The 23130-nt window shown below is 41.2% G+C and overlaps 2 protein-coding genes across 2 annotated transcripts in view; one reads left to right on the forward strand and one right to left on the reverse strand.

Annotated features, from left to right (window-relative positions):
• The window catches only part of LOC112117665 (serine/threonine-protein kinase Nek5), a 47348-nt gene extending 32945 nt beyond the window's left edge, over positions 1-14403 (forward strand). Inside the window, exons 15-23 of the mRNA XM_024215707.2 lie at positions 585-668; positions 769-873; positions 3406-3486; positions 5360-5425; positions 8947-9070; positions 9290-9421; positions 11869-12009; positions 13514-13628; positions 14151-14403. Of these exons, the coding sequence (XP_024071475.2) occupies positions 585-668; positions 769-873; positions 3406-3486; positions 5360-5425; positions 8947-9070; positions 9290-9421; positions 11869-12009; positions 13514-13628; positions 14151-14403 (1101 nt within the window). The remainder of the gene's footprint in view (positions 1-584; positions 669-768; positions 874-3405; positions 3487-5359; positions 5426-8946; positions 9071-9289; positions 9422-11868; positions 12010-13513; positions 13629-14150) is intronic.
• Positions 14404-16132: 1729 nt separating this feature from the next.
• On the reverse strand, positions 16133-22708 carry LOC113406779 (GDP-Man:Man(3)GlcNAc(2)-PP-Dol alpha-1,2-mannosyltransferase-like). Its single transcript, XM_026653468.2, has 4 exons — positions 22651-22708; positions 20453-20686; positions 18951-19882; positions 16133-16747 (listed from the first exon to the last, which is right to left on the reverse strand). The coding sequence occupies exons 1-4, from the start codon at positions 22686-22688 to the stop codon at positions 16476-16478; spliced, it is 1476 nt and encodes a 491-aa protein (XP_026509253.1). The 5' UTR covers positions 22689-22708; the 3' UTR covers positions 16133-16475.
• Positions 22709-23130: the final 422 nt, after the last annotated feature.

Genomic DNA, 23130 nt, shown 5'->3' on the forward strand with positions numbered 1-23130 from the left:
TTTTGTTCCCAGTTTCACCCTTCACTACCACATTTAGAGATGCTATTTACGCGATATATTGTTATCCATGGAGGTTACTTGTATTTTTTATATAAACTGTACTTGATTCTGTGATGCTTTTGTATGATTGATAAAACAGTAATAATACTTACTTCTCATATGGATACACAAAAATTACATGCTAATGTATTTAGTTTATTATAAACTTATTTGTTAAAACAAATGTATGTATCTATTACACACAAAAACTACATTAAAATACACCTCTACCCCGATATAAGGCGACCCGATATAACACGAATTCGGATATAACGCAGTAAAGCAGCGCTCCAGGTGGGCGGGGCTGTGCGCTCCGGCGGATCAAAGCAAGTTCAATATAACGCGGTTTCACCTATAACGCGGTAAGATTTTTTGGCTCCCGAGGACAGCGTTATATCAGGGTAGAGGTGTATTAAGGTAGAATCAATGTTACTGTATATAATTACACACATAATTTGGATGTCCATGTATTATTTTTTCTTAACCAGTGTTATTTCTAAGGGAAACTACATGCACAATATTCTAAACTTGGTGTTGTTTAACAGGAATACCTGAAACAATTACAGAAAATTCGGCAACAGTACCACAGTGATGTGAAAGAACTTAGATTCAAAGCAGGGGCATTCCAGGTAACAACTCCCCCCTACTCAGTTCCAGAAGTGATCATTTAAAGTCAATATCCAATTTACCCAGTAACTGAAAGAAGCATTTTGTAAATATATCCTTTAGGAGAATCCACAAATAAAAGACAAAACCTATCTTGTGAAACAAGGGAAAGCTGGGGGCCAGCCCGATCCAAAAGATACTCCTGGAAGAAGAGAAGAACCAGTCCAGGTACCAACATTGTAATAGAGTTTGAACACATTACCGCAAAGTAACTGAAGTACAGTCAGTCAATGTGATCCTGCACACCTCTAGTCTATTTCTCTGAGAACTCTGAGAAGTAATAGTCAAGGAAATAAGGAACACATGAAAAATAACTTAGATCTGATAGTCACTTTTTACTGCATGTGAGATTTTATGTCCCTATGTTCATTTTATGTCTAGCCTGAGAAGTTTCTCCCGTTTGGACCTGGTTTGTTCAGGTCAATTTTGTTTCTCCCCAACTTTTACTGTGATGTACTTTTGCTTTATTTAAAGAAATCTGTTCCTTTTTTCATGCTTTAAAAGTGGCATGCAGTGGAATCCACTCACAGGGGCAGATCTTCATGAGTGTGGATGACTCCATGCAGAGCTAAGCAGGTTCAGTTTTGCTGTGGTGGAGCAAGACTTGCAGAGGCTGCACAGGGAGTGAGTTAGAGCCAAATTCCATTGGGACTTCTTGGCCAGGAAGAGACTTGGGAACAAGCTGGGAGGAGACGTAGGGTCAGAGGATCCCCTGTAGCATAGATCCTCCACTTCTTCCTCGCCAAGGGCTAGCAAACCAACTCCAGTTCTTAGGGGGGACTAGCAGCTGAAGAGTGGCTCCATTCTAGCTTTTCCAGACCCCAGAGAGTTCTGCAGCAGCCAGCTAGCCCAGTTACTTGGGCTGGGGAGAGGATTTGGTCTGTTTTGGGGGTTTGACTATTTCTTTTTATAGGATGGTTATCAGGGAGTTGCGACAGGGGAATTGGTGAAAAATAGACATGCACATTTTGGAATGGAAGATGCCAGGGTCCTATGTAATTCTAATCATAGAATCATAGGATATCAGGGTTGGAAGGGATCTCAGGATGTCATCTAGTCCAACCCCCTGCTCAAAGCAGGACCAATTCCCAACTAAATCATCCCAGCCAGGGCTTTGTCAAGCCTGACCTTAACAACCTCTAAGGAAGGAGATTCCACCACCTCCCTAGGTAACCCATTCCAGTGCTTCACCACCCTCCTAGTGAAAAGTTTTTCCTAATATCCAACCTAGACCTCTCCCACTGCAACTTGAGACCATTACTCCTTGTTCTGTCATCTGCTACCACTGAGAACAGTCTAGATCCATCCTCTTTGGAACTCCCTTTCAGGTAGTTGAAAGCAGCTATCAAATCCCCCCTTATTCTTCTCTTCTGCAGACTAAACAATCCCAGTTCCCTCAGCCTCTCCTCATAAGTCATGTGTTCCAGCCCCCTAATCATTTTTGTTGCCCTCCGCTGGACTCTTTCCAATTTTTCCACATCCTTCTTGTAGTGTGGGGCCCAAAACTGGACACAGTACTCCAAATGAGGCCTCACCAATGTCGAATATTGGGGAATGATCACGTCCCTCGATCTGCTGGCAATGCCCCTACTTATACAGCCCCAAATGCTGTTAGCCTTCTTGGCAACAAGGGCACACTGTCGACTCATATCCAGCTTGACTGGCCCCAGGTAGTTTATTTCGTTATATTAGAGACAACAGAGTATATTGAAACCACTTGCATCTGGGACCTGATTCAATGCCCATTTAAATCAAGGGCACAGCCAGTTTATGGGAAATCAGGATTAAAACAGCACAGAAACCCTTTCTCCTAACATCTAATAGATGGCGCAGTGCATCTGTGGGCTAAGCACCTGCTTGACTTCAGCTGTGTTCATGAACTTCCTCCACGTATTTGAGAAAGTTTTCTTATGCTTCACGTGTTAATTAAAGTCTGAAAATTGTTTGGATATTTTATTAGGGAGATGGTGACGCACCTGACCCCTTAGGAGATGCTAATTTTCTCTTGCATCCGACGAAGTGGGTATTCGCCCATGAAAGCTTATGCTCCAATACGTCTGTTAGTCTATAAGGTGCCACAGGACTCTCTTTCGCTTTTTACAGATCCAGACTAACATGGCTACCCCTCTGATACCTAATTTTCTCTGTTTATTTGACAGGTAGCTAATACAGAGCTATGTTGTGGCATTGGATGTAGGAAAATGAAGTGGTATAATTAAATAACATTTTAAGTGCCATCATCAGACAAGATACTATGGAGGGCAATTAGTCTTTCCACAGTTAAGGTTGTAACCAGATTTCCATTCTAAACTTGATTTTTCACTGACTCTCAAACTAGAACTAGATGAATCTGAAACTTCTTATACTGGTCCTGTGTCAGAGCAGGGGTTTGGTTTGTTGGGGGTAATCTGACAAAGTATTATTTAAATATGGGAGTTTGAAAAATCAGAGGTTTGCACTTTTTGAAAAGTTTCCTAACTGTTTTTTTTTTTTTTGCCAAGTCAGCTAATATTGGCAGATATTTGCTGTTCCATTCCAATTAGCAGTGAAGCAATCAGGAGAATACTCATACAGAGCAATTAATATATGTACACCATAAACCATACACTTTATACATAGTCTATACATACTCTGGTTCTGAGGAGTGGATGTATAATTGTACTTTTTGAACTTTATGAGCATTTTATTTTTTTCTTCAAGGATATTGAAGAAAACTTAAAACATATCAGACTACAGAACTGGCAAGAGAGAAGAGTCCTGGAAAAGAAACATAAAACAAAGGTAACTGAGATCACTGCCCTATTTTCTTCTCCTTTATAGCTTTCCTCTATTTGTCTCAGATGGTCCCACTAGCTCTAGAAAGCAGGTTGCGTACAAGTCAACACGAGTGCTACTTTATGGATCGCTGGAGAAGAGTTTCTGTGGGAGCAAAGGGTCATCAAGGTAAGTAGCATGGTAACACAGGGCTGCCCCCAACTTGATAGTGACTCCCATTAGATACTCTAGAGACAAGGTGAGTGAGGTAGTATCTTTAATTGGACCAACTTCTCTTGGGGAGAGAGACAACCTGAAGAAGAGCTCTATGTGGCTAGACAGCTTGTCTCTCTCACCAAGAGAAGTTGGTCCAATTAAAGATACTACCGTACCTATCTTGTCTCTCTAATATCCTGGGACCGATACAGCTACAGCTACACTTTAGATACTCCACACAGTTATCATATCTCCTCTTATTTTTTTATCAAGGCACACTAGTACTGTATAAAAATACTCCAATTGAATTCAGGTTCAGTCAAAGTTAGGTCTGGCTGTTAATCCATTAACATTTCCTTTGTAAGTCATTACCTCTTACAGTAGAACCTCAGAGTTACGGACACCTTGGAATGGAGGTTGTCTGTAACTCGGAAATGTTCATAACTCTGAACAAAGCCCAGTTCGGGCTCCAGATCCAGCAGCTGACACTCCAGGCTAGGATTCAGCAGCAGATGAGCTCTCTACTCAGCCCCACATGAGTTTGCAAGCTTGTCCCCCTCTCTGCAGGGGTGTGTGTGAAAACAGTATGTCCCCCTCCCAGCCTAGAGAGTGTGTGTGTTGTGTGTGTAAGCTGCACAGACCCCAGTGCTGCTCCTGCTCTGCTGGCTCTGGCTGCCTTGGGCTGGCAGCCCCAGTGTCTTGCTGTAAGTGGCTGCCCTGGGAGTGAGGGGGTGGCGGGGGTGGAGGCAGGCAGCCCAGATGTGCCTAGGCCTACCTTTAAGATGCAATAAGGGCACAGTCCAGTACTTGCTTTTTCTTTTTTTGGTCTCTGCTGCTGCCTGATTGGTTACTTCTGGTTTCACATGGTGTCTGGTTGACCGGTCAGTCCATAACTCTGGTGTTTGTATTTTTGAGGTTTTACTGTATCTCTCTACTGTTGTTTAAATGATAGAAGCAGATGAAAATGTTAAATGAAAATTTACATGAGACGTCTGGAAACTTTTCTAACAATACTCTCAATTAGGCATTGGAATAAGGCTTCTAAGGGAAGTTATTGTAGACCAGGCACTGCAAGTATTCAAAATTTGGACTGGACAGTATTCTTGAGAACCTACAATAGAGACCAATCATGTGCATGGCAAAGGGGGGCACTAGACGGTTATTTAATAGGGCTTTTCTTTAATTCTCGGACATTGCCGTCTTGTCTAGTCTTGTCATACAATCATTTGCCGTCTTGTCATACAATAATTATCATATAATGACTATCTAAAAGATTGTTATCCCGCTTATGTTTATAGGGACATTGTCAATTTCAGTAAGTGTTTTTAAAATAGTTTTAAGTACTACTACTTCCCTGAAACCACGTGCTAATCTTTGCTGCTGCATTTTTCAATTTTGAAAACTTTTTTCCCATTTCCCTGTTGCTGTGTGAAAGACACAAACACGGGAAACTAACCATACTGAAACTGACTATACAGAAATTGCTGTCAAATAAACAAAGTGAACAAACAGGGAAATATTTTTTTCTAATCTATTTAGGTGTAGTTATCTTAGTTGTCACTTGTAATAACAATAGATAAACAGTTTTCATAGAAAAGTAATTTTTGAGTTTGTAGTGCCCCTTTTAAGCTGCATAGATTTTAATGAGCTACTTTAATGAAGTATGTGAACTTTTTTTTTTTAGGGAGGAGTAAAATTTGAAATTAATTTAGATGCATGTGTTCCTGAGGAAGATACTGTGCAAGAAGAGGTACGTTGTAGTTATGTTAAAAACACATTTGCTTTAGTAGTCTGAAGATATGATAGCAGCTCCATCATTTAAGTTGTAACTAGGTTTCCATTATAATCCTCCTTCTCCTCCTCCTCCTCCCTTTGTTATAATGAAAATGTTCCACTTGATATTGCACATGTGTGATCATCTGCCAGAGGAAGATTTTTGGAGGGGGAAATTTGATGGTGATTGGATAAAGCATTAAGCAGAAATAGGGCTGTCAAGCGATTACAAAAATTAATCGTGATGAATCGCGCAATTAAAAAGATGAACCGCAATGAGTCGCACAGTTAAAGAATAGAATACCATTTATTTAAATATTTGTGGATGTTTTCTACATTTTCAATTATATTGATTTAAATTACCAGACAGAATACAAACTGTACAGTGCTCATATTATATTATTATTTTTATTACAAATATTTGCACAGTAAGAAATAGTATTGTTCAGTTCACCTAATACAGGGATCGGCAACCTTCGGCATGCGGCTCGCCAGGGTAAGCCCCCTGGTGGGCTGGGTCGGTTTGTTTACCTGCCGCGTCCACAGGTTTGGCCGATCATGGCTCCCACTGGCTGCGGTTCGCCGTTCCAGGCCAATGGGGGCTGCGGGAAGCGGTGCAGGCCGAGAGATGTGCTGGCTGCAGCTTCTCGCAGCCCCCATTGGCCTGGAACGGCAAACCGCAGCCAGTGGGAGCTGCGATCGGCCGAATCTGCGGACACGGCAGGTAAACAAACCGGCCTGGCCCACCAGGGGGCTTACCCTGGCGAGCCGCATGCCGAAGGTTGCCGATCCTTGACCTAATACAAGTACTGTAGTGCAATCTGTTTATCATAAAAGTTGAACTTACAAATGTAGAATTATGTACAAAAAATAACTGCACTAAAATTCCTGTTCTCACTTTCAGGTGACATTGTAAATAAGAAGCGGGCAGCATTTCGTCCCGTAAATGTAAACAAACTTGTTTGTCTTAGCGATTAGCTGAACAAGAAGTAGGACTGAGTGGACTTGTAGGCTCTAAAGTTTTACATTGTTTTGCTTTCTGAGTGCAGTTATGTAACAAAAAAAAATCTACATTTGTAAGTTACACTTTCACAATAAAGATATTGCACTTCAGTACTTGTATGAAGTGAATTGAAAAATACTATTTCTTTGTTTATCATTTTTACAGTGCAAATAGTTATAATAAAAATGATATAAAGTGAACACTGTACACTTTGTATTCTGTGTTGTAATTGAAATCAATATATTTGAAAATGTAGAAAGACATCCAAAAACATTTAATAAATATCAATTGGTATTCTATTGTTTAACTGTGCAATTAATTGCAATTAATTTTTTTAATCGCTATTGTTTTGAGTTAATCGCGTGAGTTAACTGCGATTAATCTACAGCCCTAATCAGAAACAAAAGGATGAAAGCTCAGAGTAATTTTACTTTTGTAAAAGTTTTTTTGGGAAATATCGTATCTCAAAAGTGATTTAGTCTGCAAACTCCAAATTTGGCTTATCAATTACTTCAATAAAGTGCCTTTGAGTATTTCTGGAACATGTCAATGGCTGCTTTTGGAGCTACTAGCTACAGTTGTTTTGAGCTGGTGGTTGTTTCATAGAATTCAAAAGTCCATAGCAGTTCTGGAGAACTTTGTACTGTATATAATCTCTGTGGTCTCAGTTGTCTGTAAAGCTTATAAATTGCACAGAATCAAAGATGGTCACTGGGGCCAAGAGCCTCTCTGGTCTTATAGAGTTATAAACTACACAGAGTCCTAGGAGTCTTTGTGATCCTGGTTATTCTCTCTGACTTTGCTACATTTTCAAGCTCTGCAGACCAGAGGGTTCCTGCAGAGTTTATAAGATCAACAGTACCATAGAGCTGGTAATACAGTGCAGTGTGTAGAAACTTTCACAGAAATAGGGCTGCAGTCAGAACTTCTGCCTAATATAATTCCTCTGGAGCCTTTAAAGTTACTATGTATGTCATGGTTCAGACAGCTCATCTTCACTTACTGGGAATTGAGCTTCTCAGGCAAGACATCCTGTTATTCCCTAATCATGCCTACCAACTACTTTTAAAAAATTCATTTATAAGCCTACTGAGTTTGCAAAGAAACTGATTTTTATACCCTTTTTTGTGGGATGTTGAGCTGGCTTATAAATAAATATATATGATAATAAGGTCGGTCTTCATTCGTTTATTGAAATAACTTGCTCGAAGAATTTAAAAGTTGGGCCTGAGTCATTGCTGCATTACTCCTGTGTTATGCCAGTGTAGCTCCATTTAGATTTCAATGGGCAGGTAGTGGGGAATCACAATCACCTCATGCGGTTCAACAAGGACAAGTGCAGAGTCCTGCACTTAGGATGGAAGAATCCCATGCACTGCTACAGGTTGGGGACTGACTGGCTAAGCAGCAGTTCTGCAGAAGAGGACCTGGGGATTACAGTGGATGAGAAGCTGGATATGAGTCAACAGTGTGCCCTTGTTGACAAGAAGGCTAACGGCATATTGGGCTGCATTAGTAGGAGCACTGCCAGCAGATCGAGGGAAGTGATTATTCCCCTCTATTTGGCACCGGTGAGGCCACATCTGGAGTATTGCGTCCAGTTTTGCCCCTCCTCCCCCCCTACAGAAAGGATGTGGACAAATTGGAGAGGGTCCAGCGGAGGGCAACGAAAATGATGAGGGGGCTGGGGCACATGACTTACAAGGAGAGGCTGAGGGAACTGAGCTTATTTAGTCTGCAGAAGAGAAGAGTGAGGGGGGATTTGATAGCAGCCTTCAACTACCTGAAGGGGGGTTCCAAAGAGGATGGAGCTAGGCTGTTCTCAGTGGTGGCAGATGACAGAACAAGGAGCAATCATCTGAAGTTGCAGTGGGGGAGGTCTAGGTTGGATATTAGGAAAAACTATTTCACTAGGAGGGTGGTGAAGCACTGGAATGGGTTACCTAGGGAGGTGGTGGAATCTTCATCCTTAGAGGTTCTTAAGGCCTGGCTTGACAAAGCCCTGGCTGGGATGATTTAGTTGGGGTTGGTCCTGCTTTGAGCAGGGGGTTGGACTAAATGACCTCCTGAGGTCTCTTCCAACCCTGATATTCTATGATTCTAAGCACAAAGCAGGAATAATACAACAGTGAATCAGACACTTTTGGAAGAAATTGAAATGACACTTTAGAAGATATAGGGAGAGTAATGTGGTTATGTGTTTTAAAAACCCTAACATCTGAAAGTCGAACTCCTTTTCAAAATAATGCACATTATTTATTAGGCACCACTCTACCAACTTGTCTTCCTACATGTTTGGAAAGCCTCTTGCAAACCAGTGTTTTACAAATAACCGTGTATTCTGAAACTCCTGCTGCATTATCACTTTTCATGTTGTGTCACTGTTTCAATCTGCCTGTCCACCTGAAAACATTTGAAAAAATCAATAAAAATGGGAATTAAGTGACTGCCCAATGTTTGTGTCCTGTTTCTTACTAAAATGTATTTTGTTTCAGGAACTAGATAAACTTAATGAGACATTAACTTTTGAGGATGGTGAGAATCTTAAGGAGAAATGGATGAAGATCTATGAAGATCACACACAAAAAACTTTGGAAGAACTATGCTCTCCGGAAGCAGGTACTACTTAGGGAAGCACAGGACAAGTGAATATATTGACCGTGGAAACTAATTAGTAGTTACACTCACTTAAATTCAGTCAGTGACTCCTATCATAGCATCTGATGGATCCTTGTTTGCAGGATTTGTTTCCAATATATGTCAGAGTAAGCATTAGAATCACAGTAAAATCTGTTTGAAGGGCATTGAAATATTTATTAGTTTTTTTCTTTCTCTTAGAGGCCGGCAATATAGATAATGCCATGGAAATCAGAAAACAATGGCAAGCTGGAGCCCCACAGACTCTCCTGGATTTTCTAGCTGAGGCAGATGTCACATCTGTCTGCCCTACAATGGCTGAAAGTGAACTTGGTATGAATTTGTTGTTTTTTACTGTGTGTGGACAAAGACCAACTTTATAACCAGTCTGCTGGATTGACATTTAAACAATAGTGTTTTGATTTGGGAGTTTCACAGCAGACTATTCATGAGATCCGCTGTGCTGTTATTATAGGAGTTTGTCATGGTAATTGAGGTTATCACATATATTCAGCCAAAGGATATAATAATAATTTTCCATTTGTTCTAATGTGTAAAATGGGGATAATGCTACTTTCCACCTTTTGTAAAGTGCTTTGAAATCTACTGATGAAAAGCACTATATAAGAGGTTGGTGTTATCATCATCAATCATAATGAGTGCTTAACTAGTGCTTTATCACATGAGCTAGCCTGTGGCTTGCCCTGCATGGGTGTACAGCATGGGTCGGCAACCTTTCAGAAGTGGTGTGCCTAGTCTTCATTTATTCACTCTAATTTAAGGTTTTGCGTGCCAGTAATACATTTTAACATTTTTAGAAGATCTCTTTCTATAAGTCTATAATATATAGCTAAACTGTTGTTGTATGTAAAGTAAATAAGGTTTTAAAAATGTTTAAGAAACTTCATTTAAAATTAAATTAAAATGCAAAGCCCCCCGGACTGGTGGCCAGGACCCGGGCAGTGTGAGTGCCACTGAAAATCAGCTCGCGTGCCGCCTTCGGCACGCATGCCATAGGTTGCCTACCCCTGGTGTACAGGGTGGGAAAAGGTGCAAGAAGCTATCTCCCAACTTGCAAATGTGCACAAGGGATAACCACAGTCTTGGGCCTTGTGTTCCTGGCACCCAGAGATGTCTATCAGCAACAGCACCCAAGAGCGGGGTGGGGACGGAGTCATGGTCCTTCTCCTGTTTTTGCACTGACACACAGAAATATACTGTCACACTGCAGAGTGCCTGTTGCACCATTCCAATGGGTGGTGGTGGTTGTGGTCCATCTTTTCAGAGGAGGCTGCTCTGACACCAGTTCTCTCTCTGTGTCAACTCTGCCATGGCTGCCTGGACTCAGCAAAACTGTCTGCAGGGACTACCACTGGGAAAGACAGAAGGTGGCCCTATGGCCTTAGTTTTCACAATGACCTCCAGAATTGCAAGCACAATTAAAAGCAGGTTTTTAAACAAGTGCAGTTGTGGGTGCAATTTAATCATACTTAATTGTGGGTGAAAAACTGCACAGCTAATAGTGGCTATTGGGCTGAGGCCCAGCTAAAGCCTGGCCTAAATATTTTCATGGGGGGCCCTCCATACCGGCACGTTGAGGATTTTCCTCTTCCTTTTAATTGTAAAGAATCAACATTATAGCCACCATTCTCCCAGCAGAAGGGAATGTCATGGAACTGCCCTGAGAGCTTTGTTAATCCCTAGTTGTCCAGGGGCTTGCTATTTTGTTGTGGAAAAGAATATCTGCGCTACTCTTAGACTAAACCTTCGTTCAGTGTATTATGCATGAGCTGTATTATTTATGTCTAATTTTGACTGTAAGCTTGTTCTGGCAGGCTTCTGTGTGTGTACAGGGCCAAACTCCACTATGGCACTCAATAAATAACAACAAGTGAGCTATGTTCTTCCCCCCAGAAACACTCACAAGAAGGCAAAGATAGCAGCAGTCTCAGGACTTGCAGACCTTCTGCTTTCTCTCCTTCAGAGGCAGGGATTAGTGACAGGATAGATGGAGCTCAGCGATCTACAAGAGAAGAACAGTACCATCCTGTAGCTCCTTGTCTATCCCAGGGGAAGACCAGCACCACTACACTACGTGCTGGCTTCACTTTCCCTACACATGCAGGTTTCTTAATGGGGACCCTCCGAGGGATTTGTATACATGCCTACAACTGGCATGGAAAGGCTTCCAGGAGCCCCCGAGATTGGAGCTAAACCATATTTGCTCTTCTCCCCTTTACATGGGTTTAGGGACCACACCATCCCTTTTTGTTTCATTCCACTTTTGATGATATATGTCAGGGACACCTCCTCTGCAGCTTTCTCAGCCCATAATGGACTATGAGAAAGAGATCAGGAATTAGTCAATGGAATTGCACCTGCTTACACAAGGTCTGAATTGTAGAAGGCTATTTTGCTTTAATGAAAATGTAATTATTTTTGTAGAGATACTTTATAGTGAGGACAAAGTGTTTAATCCTATTATTTTTGAGTATTAGAAACAATGGTGTTATCTGATCATTAGAATATTTGGTGGCAAATACTCCAGAAGTAGGCATTCCTTGCAATACCAGTCGGATCAAATACTGCAGATAAAGCAGTCTGCCTGGAAAAGGAAAATCCCACAAGGAAAGCAATTGGCTACTTAAGGAGCCAAAGAAATGAGAAACTCCATTATAAAAATGAAAATCTTTTAAGTTGGCAAGGGAACATGGTAATAAAGCCAAGTCACAGTCACATATTATCACATGCAGCGACTTGATGCCCCTCCTGTTTCCTAGCTGGCCAGGTGGTTGTCGTGCCTGAAGAAACCCCAGAAAACAGGAAACAGTGGAAACAAGAAGCACCTGGGACACTGCTGAGTATCTTAGCAAAAGCAGAACTGTCTAATGACTCCTTCTGCTGGATTGAAGAGGAATCTGGTAGGATATTTGTTACTGCAAATTATAGGATGAGTCCTCTGAAGAATTTTACTAAATATTTTGATAATGAAAATGGAAATGAGATCTCAAGAGTGGAGAGATACATAAGATGTCCAACATCTCCAGAGGGAGTTTTTCTTTGATTACAATGTTCTTATTGTAGCTAGCAGAGGATTTGTGAAACAAAAATATTTTAATCACTTGGCAAACTATTAAGACTGAAGAGAAGGGTTCAGTCATTTAGTAGATGGTTAGTATTTTAGAGCTAGGGGGATCCAGATGGTATTATAACTGCCACTGAATTTTTGCAACTTACTAACTTCACAAAGCCAGCACATTTTTTCTATCCAGCATTATTTTGATATATTTATCAGTTTCACTTTGTCAGGGGACAAGAACTGGAATAGAATGGGAATTCAGCCGCTATTACTTTAGAGAAAGCTATCTCTGGCAATAAACATTTTTTCAAAACACTTTCCCAAGACATAAGAAAATCTTCCATACATTACTAGCTGCACTCTGTTTTTGGATACATCAACATAAATTGCTATAGATCTTTTACAAGTTATAGCATATGATGGCATAAACACAATAACTGACTTTACATGATCGAACATGGTACAATTCCACATATAAGACAATCAACATTGAGCCCTAATCAGTTAGGTTGCAGCATATTGTTAGGGTGATGGTTTTTAAAAAGAAAAAAACAAACACAAAGTTACAGTGCATGTTGCCAAAAAGTAAGTGTAAAACAATTTTCATAACGTAATTAGTGCAACTGGAAATGAGTATGTTTTGCATGCTCCAATGCCAATTAACTGAACAGGCCTTTAAAACCAGTTCAATTGCATGTGTCAAACACCAGTATGTTAAATGGATTACAGGGGAAATTCTTTCATTTGAAGTTGCACAATCAATACTCCCTAGCTAACTAACATGCATGTCAGGCTATTTTAAAAACTACCCAATCCTGACAATATTATTCTCTCCCCATAGATATACTTCTTTTAAGAAATTTGAACCAGGCTAAAACCTCACTACCCATATTCAACAAGCTATAGAGTGAGTGCTATAATAGGATCACTAACTTTTAGCTGATTTATCTTTTAGCGATTAAGTCTAATAAACCAGACTTAAGACCCAATTCTGCCACGTTTGCTCACATTAAATACCTTGCTACCCAACTAGTCACATTCATTCCAGTTGGATTATTTGCAGAATAAGGCCCTTACGCAATACCAGAGCAACTTTTAAAATTCAGTCTTCTCTGAACTTTCAGATCTGCATTGCCCTCCCACCCCCTAGGTTTTGTGTTGGAAAGTAAACATGATTAGGGAGCTATAACTATCTAAATATTTCTATGAACAGCAACAATGGCAATCAGTGAAGTCTGGTGTTTGCATTGTTGTGATTTGAACAAAATCCTTTCCAAGAATTTCTGTAGTGGTTTTAGATATTTTATGTACACTTATCAGGTATTTTCCCCCCCCACACTCTCCAGAGGGGACATTATCACCCTGGCCGCCAAAAGAGAATAAAGAAGATAATGCAGAAACAAGCTCCACTATCGATACCGATGAAAACAGACTTGAGCCAAGATCTGATGATGATGACACGTAAGTCATTGTTGTGGATAAGGTAACTTAAGTCAAGTTACTCCAGACGAGGAAAAAGCTATGAATGGACAGATTCCTTCCTAGGAAAATTGGCCCAGCAGGCTAAGTTGCTTAAAAAAAAAAAATCCTCTCTGTCCCTTTAGACTTTTCACAGTGTAATTAAACAGAGAAAGTTATTAGCAGCCAAATTGGATTTTAGATCTTCTTAAACTACAGAATTAGGTCAACTTAAATTAGTTCATGAAGATGCCAATACTAATGCTTTCTACACCATAAGTATAGAAAAATGCAGATACAACAACGATAACATTGGCTGTCTCTGCATCACTTACATTGTAGTTTTAGTGGAGCTTACCAGGATGGAGGAATGGGGGCAGGAAAATATTTAAATTTCATACCCAGCTTTTATACTCCTCACAAAACAATTTTTTTTAAATGGAGACCTTATGAGCTTTGAGACCAGCACAGCTAATAATGGTGACACATTTTATTAACATCCATTTTCTCTGTTTAAACATGTAGGAACTTTGAAGAATCTGAAGATGAATTGAGGGATGAGCTGGTGGAATCACTAGAAAAAGTGATAACTTCTCTGGCAGAGGAAGTCCAAGAGGTGCCAATCCAGTCAGCAAACAAAGACAAACCAGAAGAAGAGAGAGAAAGCTTAGCTAGCGAAATACCTGGGAGACCTGATGAGGTTTTAGACAATAACGCTGATCCATTTACTGCTGACCTATGTAATGGAGAAGGCAGGCAGGAAGCAGCAATCAGCTAAAATAGGAGGTTGACTGCTGCTTCAAGACTTTCATAAGTTGCTGGAAGATACAGCCATAGCAGGGCCAATATTTTAAAAACAAGTGCCTAAAGTTAGGTTCCTCAATCCATATTTAGGCACCTGAAGAAGTGGCCTGCTTTTCCAAGTGCTGAGCACTCATTTGAAACAAATGGGAGCTGCTTGACATGCTGCACTTTCAACATTCAGGCTACTTATTCAAGTGGCTAAAGTTAATCCTTTAAAAAAATCTCTGGCCAAAATGAAAAGCAAACTCAGCTCCTGCTATATCTTTACTCATCTACACTGCCCCTCTCTATCCACTCTTTAGTACATTCCTGACTCTGTGCTTTTATCTGTTCCACATGACAGAAGTGCACTCTTCCAGTTATCCTACACCTACTCCCCTACCTCTCCTCCCCCAAATCCATCTGTTTGGTGAAGCTTTCCAGTCATTATATGTTGTCCTGTACAGCTTGTAGCTCCTGCTAGTAAACCATTAAGAGACAGGAACCCATAGTTTGACTTGCACAGCTCTTATTTTGTATAGCACCATGTACACTTAGACTCTTTTATAATGATTAATAATAGCAGCAAAGTTTACTCATACCACTAGTATGTTGTGTCTGAATTTCTAATTAGAAGTGCCATTATGCAAAAAAAATTATGACAGCTGGAAGAGGATAAAACATGGTAAAGAGTTATTCCAGGTGTCATTTTCTCCCCACTCCTCTCAAATTTTAGATGTTAGCTGTGTGGATACTATTTAAATGGAAGGAACACAAATAATAAAACTGTTTGATTTCAATAGTTTTTGCCCTTCTTACTAGCTTTTTTACTTAGCTAAAATATTTTAAAAAGCCTATAGTAGGCCATAGCAAACTAACCATTTTGTTAAAAGCAGAAGTCTACTGCTGCAGTGTTTTAACCAGTAGAATACAATGTTTCAATGTTACACTAAGCAGTAGTTTAAAGTCCAAATTTGTGACCCACTGGAATAGGCTTTGTCTGATCAAGTTTTCAATTTTCTTTAAAAATAGGGGAAAAAAAACACAGGAGGGTAGGAGAAAACAAGGAAGAAAGAAATGGTTAATACAAGGGACAGCTGCAAGTAATTATACCTCTGCTCCTGCTTTTTTTAAAAGCACTGTAGGATTAAACCTTAGTGAACACTACAGCTAAGGCTGCAAAATAGTGTTTATTCCGATTTAAGACAGATGTCTGAAAAATTTGCATTAGGGAATGCAAGCAAAGAAACTGTAAACTGAACTTTTCTTTTACATTGTGAAAGGAGAGTACCTAATAATATATATAATATATATATATATAGGTAGATTTACGTAATATTTCAGGGAGGATTTAGTAATACACCTCTACCTGATATAACGCTGTCCTCGGGAGCCAAAAAAAATCTTACTGCGTTATAGGTGAAACCGCATTATATCGAACTTGCTTTGATCTGCCGGAGTGCGCAGCCCCGTCCCCCCCCAAAGCGCTGCTTTACCGTGTTATAGTGGAGTAGAGATGTATTAAGGTTTGCATCAGAAATACAAAGCACCATTCATTGTGGCCATTTGTACTCAAAGAGCAAGCAGAGCCATCACTGGAAACTTCAGAATAGTCTTTTACCACTAACCCTGGAGATAAGTCAGATGCTCAAGACAAAAAACTTATCAAAATCAGCAAAGTGTTAATCTTAAAAAATGGAATCCCTCCACTGTAGCATGCCACTCAATCTGTTTTCCCTGCCTGTTGTTTTAAGGCAAGAAGTCTTCCAAAAGAAAAAAACAATAACTTTAAAATAACCTAAATATGAGGAGTTTCCACATGCAGCTCTACTACTCATGAGAAAACATTAGGAATTTAGAAACTTTAGTAGTGTCCTGTAAGTCCATTGGAAAAAAGTTAATTTTCATGGAATGGGGTTTCCTCCCTCCCCTAATAAAAATCTTTTAATGCGCAGAGCTGATGTCCTAATAGATGTATAGGACTCTTTATTGCATAAATTAGAAAAAATATTTACAAGTGACATATGTATAAAAAGTTATTTTTATCCATGTACACAAACATGACATTTATTTAAATAACTGCTCCACAGACGATAGGAACGCCCCTTCAAACTCTTGGTCAGCAAATCTGTTCACAGACTGGCGAGCATTTTGTCTGATTTCCAGCCTCTTTTCAGGAGACAAAGAAAGGATCTGAGCCATGGTCTCAGAATAATCGTCCTCATTTTCGGCTAGAAATCCTGTAATATGTCCTTCATAGGGTACCACAATATCTAGTTTGGGGCCACCAGAATTGTGCGCCAGAATAATTGTGCCAGCTGCCATACATTCAACTATTCCTGGAAAGATACAAAGAACATGTTATTAAGAATACAGTTCTCATACGTACATAGAGCCGGTTGAGCTTTTTCAGTGGAAGTGTTTTTTCAATGAATTTTTTGTCAAAATAGACACTTCAGAACCATTTTTTCCCAAATGTTTCACATTTTTCATTGAAAAACCTACACCAACATTTTCATATTTTTTTTTTGGCAACTAAAAAAATGAAGATTTCAGCTGATTGGATAAAAATAAAAACTTTCTGTGAAACCAAAAGTGCTTGCTCACTCAGCCTTTTTTGGGGGGGATATTGGAAAACCAGTTTTCTATTTGTTTTTCCATCTGAACTCTGAAAAGTGTTCTAGAAAGATGACAATTTTTTTTTAAATGTTGTCATCAAAATTTGGGGGAGGGGAAGGGGGGAAGACCATCTCTACTTATGGATTCAAGAACACTTAAAACTGTAGGGAAAAGACATACAGTGATAGAATTCTAAACTGGTATTAGGTGCTGTTTTATCATTTAATTTCTTAGCATCTGACTGTTGTTTGACATCTGAGTTCAAGTTCAGTCTGACAAGAGTAGCAGGCCTTATAACAAAAGAAAATCTGTTTCAGTTTGTCATTGCTATCCAGAGGCTTTAGCCATATCTTTCAAGTTACAGCCAACTCATACTGTAACATTGGATTTCTAGGTTGAGATTTTTAGTATATTTCACTAGTCTGATTTGTATAATAGACACAATATGACTTGAATAAAAAGCTACATATTGAAAAGAGTAGAGGTGGACGGAATGAAGGTGCACTGAACTAGGCACACTGCTAACCCCAGGGACTAGCAACAGCTGAAGTCAAATAGTTAAAACACCTTCGAATACTAGAAGAGTGCTGGAATTGAATAGTACATAGCATTTGTATTCGACCCCCATAGATTACACAACAACCCTAAAAAGACAGCCATTCTGATTACTGCCTTTCTGCTTCTTTGCTGCAGTTCTGACATTTTAAATGCTGTTAAGCTCAAGAATTGCCAGAGGTAGAAAATAATGCTGTAATTATATCCTAAAGCTTGGAATCCTATTTTCTAAAGATAAAAAACCCTGAAAGGTGAGCTGCTAAATCATCCTGGAATTCAGGGCCATAATCTGAGTGGGGTGTCTACATGCTATTCTGGCAAAAAGTGAAGTCTTTGGGAAGAGGGTGGGTGTGGAAATGAGCAAAATTATAATTGCAGATTTAAAAGTCCAATATCTTGTGACCTGACAGGCCCAGAATTCCTTTGAGGGACCATTACAAAAATTTACTGGTATTGAAGGTAATTCTAAGTACTGAGCCTGGACCAGAACACAGAAGAAAACATTTTTGATCACTGCACAATCATAAGAGAAATCAGCTAACTATGTTACAACTGACACTGTTGCTAATATTTATCCCCTTACCACAGCAAAGTGGGAGCAAGAATGAAAAGTCTCAGCAGTTTTAGTAAAGGGGAAAATCCAATAGGAAGTAGCAGGAAATGGGAAAAAGCCAATAACGGAAGACAACAAACAGATTCTCACAGGTGGAAACAAAGTAGATACACCTCTACCCCAATATAACGCTGTCCTCGGAGCCAAAAAATCTTACCGCGTTATAGGTGAAACCACATTATATTGAACTTGCTTTGATCCGCCGGAGTGCGCAGCCCCCCCCCGGAGCACTGCTTTACCGTGTTATAGCCGAATTCATGTTGTTATATCGGGGTAGAGGTGTATTGTTTAAAAAAAAAAAAAAAGGCTTAGGGGGAGGTGAGAAGCAAGAGTAGGCAAAGAAAGAGAATGAAGACAGTAACAGAAAAACCATCAAGATAGAATTTTCCTCCTATATAGTATCAGCTAGAGACTATGCTTCTGAACTGACTGAACAGGCTTTACTTACATCATGGTCCTGTACAGCGCAAGTCACTTCTGTTGCTACTTTTGTTAACTGTAGTTTAGTAATGGCTGATTACATCAATTTCAGCTTGCTGAAGCCACAGCCAAGTAATCAGTCCATCCATTAGGATGCAAGCTTGTCTCATCCTGCACGCATACCAGAGAGGTACGGTCGGTCTTACCCCATTCCACAAATGGGAAAAGTAAGCAAGTCCCTATTTCTGTACCTCGTTCATGTTCATAAAGCAAGCTCCCCTCCCCCAGCTGAATTCAGAGCCTTAAGGTGCTTAAAGTCAAGGAAAAGTACTCACCAATTCCAAAGTGCTCATTCCACATGGTGTGCAGACCGATAATTGCATCTGCCAGGTACTGCTTTAGCGCCTCAAATGGAATGTTTACTTTGAACTCCACCTTTTTGTCAATGCCTAGCTCTTCACAAAGCTTTTTAAGTCTGTTTACACGCTGCTCATCTTGTTGGTTACGACAGCCTCCAATCAGGATGAGCTTTGGCAAGGACTGCTGCCCCAGAGCTGTCTTTTCCAAGAATTTAGCAAAGGCTCTGATTTGCAAAGGATGGTCCTTCTCGGGCCTAAACTGTCCTAGAGAGACAATGGAATATTCTGTGGTGCTCTTTTCCTCATGTAATGGAATATCCAGGAATGTCTGAACATCACAAGGTGGATACACAACACTTGTGCAAGCGCCAGCTCTCCAGAGGGAAAGGATGTGATTTAGGGTCCATGAAGAATTAACCATAATGACATCACTGCGAGAACCAACCAATCCATATACAAAAGCAAACAAGTAGTAATAGACAAGTTTGAGTTTGCTGAGAAGGGGATTCCTTGTAATGAAGGCTGCATTGTTAAATCTGGCATTCTGACTCCTAACCATAGAAAGCATGTCAGTGCTGATAGTTGGATAATGAACATAACACCCAACACGGCAACCTCCTAAGTACTTAAACAGAGGCAATGTGAAGGCATAACCCATTGAGTCAATGTAAACATCAGGGACACACTTCATAAGAGCTTCCCAACCAAGAAACACAGACCCTAAGCTTTGACCCAGTAAAGTGAAGTGGGGGTAAAGAGAGGCCTCCACAAGGTAACGTTTTTCTAGAAACACAAACTTCACAGGATGAGTTAATTTGATGTTGAATCTTCTGAAAGCACTTTCTACAATCTGTTCTCCAGTGACATCTTTATCGCCAGTATAGACAACATATATTGCATCTTTGTACCTGAAAGAGTACAGTAAAGAAGAATTTCACAAATCTTTTTCTATAAAAATTTGTCACGTGTTATGCAACTGAGACTTATTTCCGTCTCAAAATTACAAACAAACTTTTAGCCTCGGTCTTAAACATGCTGGCCTTAAACAATATTGGGTTTGGTTTAACTGAACCAGATTTTTTATTTTATTTTTTTTAAAACCACATTTCTTTGATCTGCAAAAACGCGGGGTTGTTTTTTGGCTAATTAAAAGAAACCATGTTGTTATTTAGTAGAATTCAACTTGCAGGGCAGGATATTCCCACTCAGAAGATGAAATTTCAAGACTGCAGAACTGGTCCTTCTAGTGCAAACCAAAAGTAAAAAGGAGGAAGAGTGTAGTGTAGACCAATGGATATGTCAAAAGGGTAAAGAGGTTTTAAGATGCAGTGTTTGAATGCCTCAGGCAACTGTTTGGATTAGATGTGGTCTACTTAAATATATGGGCTGCCAAAAACTGCATAGATAATACCATAAAAAGTATCAGGAAAAATCAGACTGCAATATAAACTTGCATTTTGCTAAGCATGTGCACTTACTTTTTCTGCAGTGCTCTTATGGCACACCACAAGACTCTCTCCCCTCCACCACCTGCATTGCAATATGGATGGAAAAATGCAACAACCAATTGATGTTTCCCATCTTTTCCTGTTGAGGCCAACTGATTTTTCCTTTGTTGTAGCCACAGCCGTATTCCCCACAGTAGTACAACCAAACAGAGACATAAAGCTCCACTTAGGAACAATCCAGGGATGAACAATGAGCACAGCAACCTGGAACAAGCAGGGGAAATTAAATTCAAACATCATTTGTAAAAAATAGTATATGGAAGAAAATGATTTAAAACAGTAAATACTATATATATTTCCTAGGCAATTTCTCAGATTATTCTCTCTCAGGGGTAATGGATATCAGCACCTTGTTTTAACAGCTAGCTTATTACTGGTTTGCTTTCAAACCTCTGCTTGAAAGACTGCAATAGACAAGAAGGTTACAACTAAGCTTATGGAGGTGATCTAAAATTATAATAAAGTAAAAATTCCAAAATATAGCTATCTCTGGCATAACTCCTATAGACTACTGCCAACAGACACTGACTGGGCAGGTGGTGAGTTGACAGCTGTTTACTACACGATAGCAATAAAGGAAGCAGGTTATTTCATCCTTCCCTTCCTCCTCACCTGATTGTCTCATCCATCTATTCCAGCTTCTCATAACCACTGTAAACTCTTTGGGGAAGGGACTATTTTTGGGAGGCGGGGGAAGGGAGGGGGAATATACAGTTCCTTGATCTTTGATTGATGATCCTATACATTACAGCAACACAGCAAGTCATTTTCTGTTTTATTAACAGTAAATTAAGCATCCCATAACCCACATGGTAAATCAGTGTAATCCCATTTTGCAGATGGGAAGACTAAGGTACAGAAGTACTAAGACTTCTTTAAAGTCTCACAAATGGGTGGCAAAGCTGAGGACAAAAACCAGGAGTCCATACTCCCTATTTTTTGCTTTAGCCACCTCTGTATGGTTCTTCTGAGCAAGTGGGAGGCACAGAGTCACCAAGATGCCACACCTAGAGTACAGCATATAAGAGACTTGGGGTAAAATTTTCAAAAATGGCTAAGTGACTTGGGAACCTAAGTTCCATTTTGAGAGGTGACCTGGGCACTGAGGAGCACTAGGCCTGGTCTGCAGTACAATGTTAAGTCAGCATAACTACACCACTCAGAGCTGTGAACAATGTCATGCCCTGTGTGATGTAGTTAGACACAGCTGGGGCATTGGAAGAATTCTTCCACTGACCTAGCTGCTGGCTCTCGGAGAGGATTTCCTGCGGCCATGGAAGAACCCCTCCTCTTGCTGTAGTGTCTGCACTTAGGGTTGCCACCTGTCCAGATTTTGGCTTGTGTGTCCAAGTGCAATTTAGGGTTGCTAGGTGCCTGGTTTTTAACTGCAAAGTCCCGTGGAAAAGGGGACCTTGCAGTGTCCGGTCAGATGTACTGACTGGACACCAGAAGTCCAGCTACTGCAGGGCCGGGGTAGGATCCAGGTAATTAATCCACACCAGCCTCTGCTCAGTCAGGGCTTTCTCCTACCTGCAGGCTGCAGCAGCTCCCATCCCCGCCCCGAAGCAGAGGAAGCCCAGCTGGGAGGGGAGGGAGCAAAGCATAGAGGGAGAGGCAGGGCAGGGTCTCGGGAGTCCCGTGACCAGTAATCAGAAAGGGGGCAACCCTATCTGCACAAAGCTGGGCTGCTGCAGTGCCTCCAGTGCAGCCGTAGCCTGCGTCTCACTGACAGTCACCAGGACTCGTGACTCAGGAGCCTTTCCAAGGGCGGCCCGTAGTGCGACAGCTCCTAAGGCAGGAGCAGCCGGGGTGAGCCAAGAGCCCGCCCCCGGGGGAGGGAGCAAGCGGCGCTCGAGGGGAAGAGCAACAATGGCCCTCAGCCAAGGCCACCTCCGTGCCGCGCTCCGGCCCAGCCCGCACAGAACGCAGCCGCGCGACGCCTGCCCGGCGCGGGACGAGCGCTCGGGTGGCGGGTGCCGGCAGACTCAGCGAGCGGGGAGGAAGCCCCGGCCCTGCGGCTGCGGGGTAGACACGGGAGGAAGCGAACCGCTCCCCCTGCGGGCGGGTAATGGCGCCCCAGTCAGCGGGCCAGGAAACGGGAGCGGGGAGGCGGAGGGACTATTTTCTTTCCCTCCTCCAACAAACCCCGGAGCTGAGGCGCCCCTCACCTGACTAGCGAGCACAAACAGAAACCTCCCGCCGCCATCTTGGACAACGCCGCGTAACCTTTCACCCCGGAAGCGATCGCGCCGCTGGAGGCGCGGCCTGACTAGTCCTCTTTCCCCATTGGCTCCCGCTCGTCTAGAAAGAGGGGCGGGGCTGGGACTGGGCGGGGCTAGAACGCTAGCAGGGACTAGAGGGAGGGGCCCGGTCTGTATGGGGGTGGAGCCAGAGAGTGGGTGTCTTGGGGAGGGGCGTGGTCTCCAGTGGGCGGGGCTTGGGGGCCTGCCGGCACAAATCAGACCTCAAGAATTATAACATTCAAAAACCAGCTGGAGAAGCTTCAACCTCCCTGGTCACTCAATTACAGGCCTAAAAGTTGCAATTCTTCAACAAAAAAACTTCAAATATAGACTCCAATGAGAAACTGCAGAACTGGAATTAATTTGCAATCTGGACACCATTAAATTAGACTTGACTAAAGCCTA

This window comes from Terrapene carolina, unplaced genomic scaffold (assembly GCF_002925995.2).
Source record: "Terrapene carolina triunguis isolate 2854851 unplaced genomic scaffold, T_m_triunguis-2.0 Scaffold139, whole genome shotgun sequence".
NCBI lineage: Eukaryota > Metazoa > Chordata > Testudines > Emydidae > Terrapene > Terrapene triunguis.

Excerpts from the sequence above, each read along its gene's own strand:
- LOC113406779 (XM_026653468.2), bottom strand. The coding sequence starts at position 22,688 with ATGGCGGCGGGAGGTTTCTGTTTGTGCTCGCTAGTCAG. Across the intron at positions 20,687-22,650 it reads TGTTTGTGCTCGCTAGTCAG|GTTGCTGTGCTCATTGTTCA; the intron begins GTGAGGGGCGCC and ends TGCTTGTTCCAG. Across the intron at positions 16,748-18,950 it reads GAATGAGCACTTTGGAATTG|GAATAGTTGAATGTATGGCA; the intron begins GTGAGTACTTTT and ends GTATCTTTCCAG.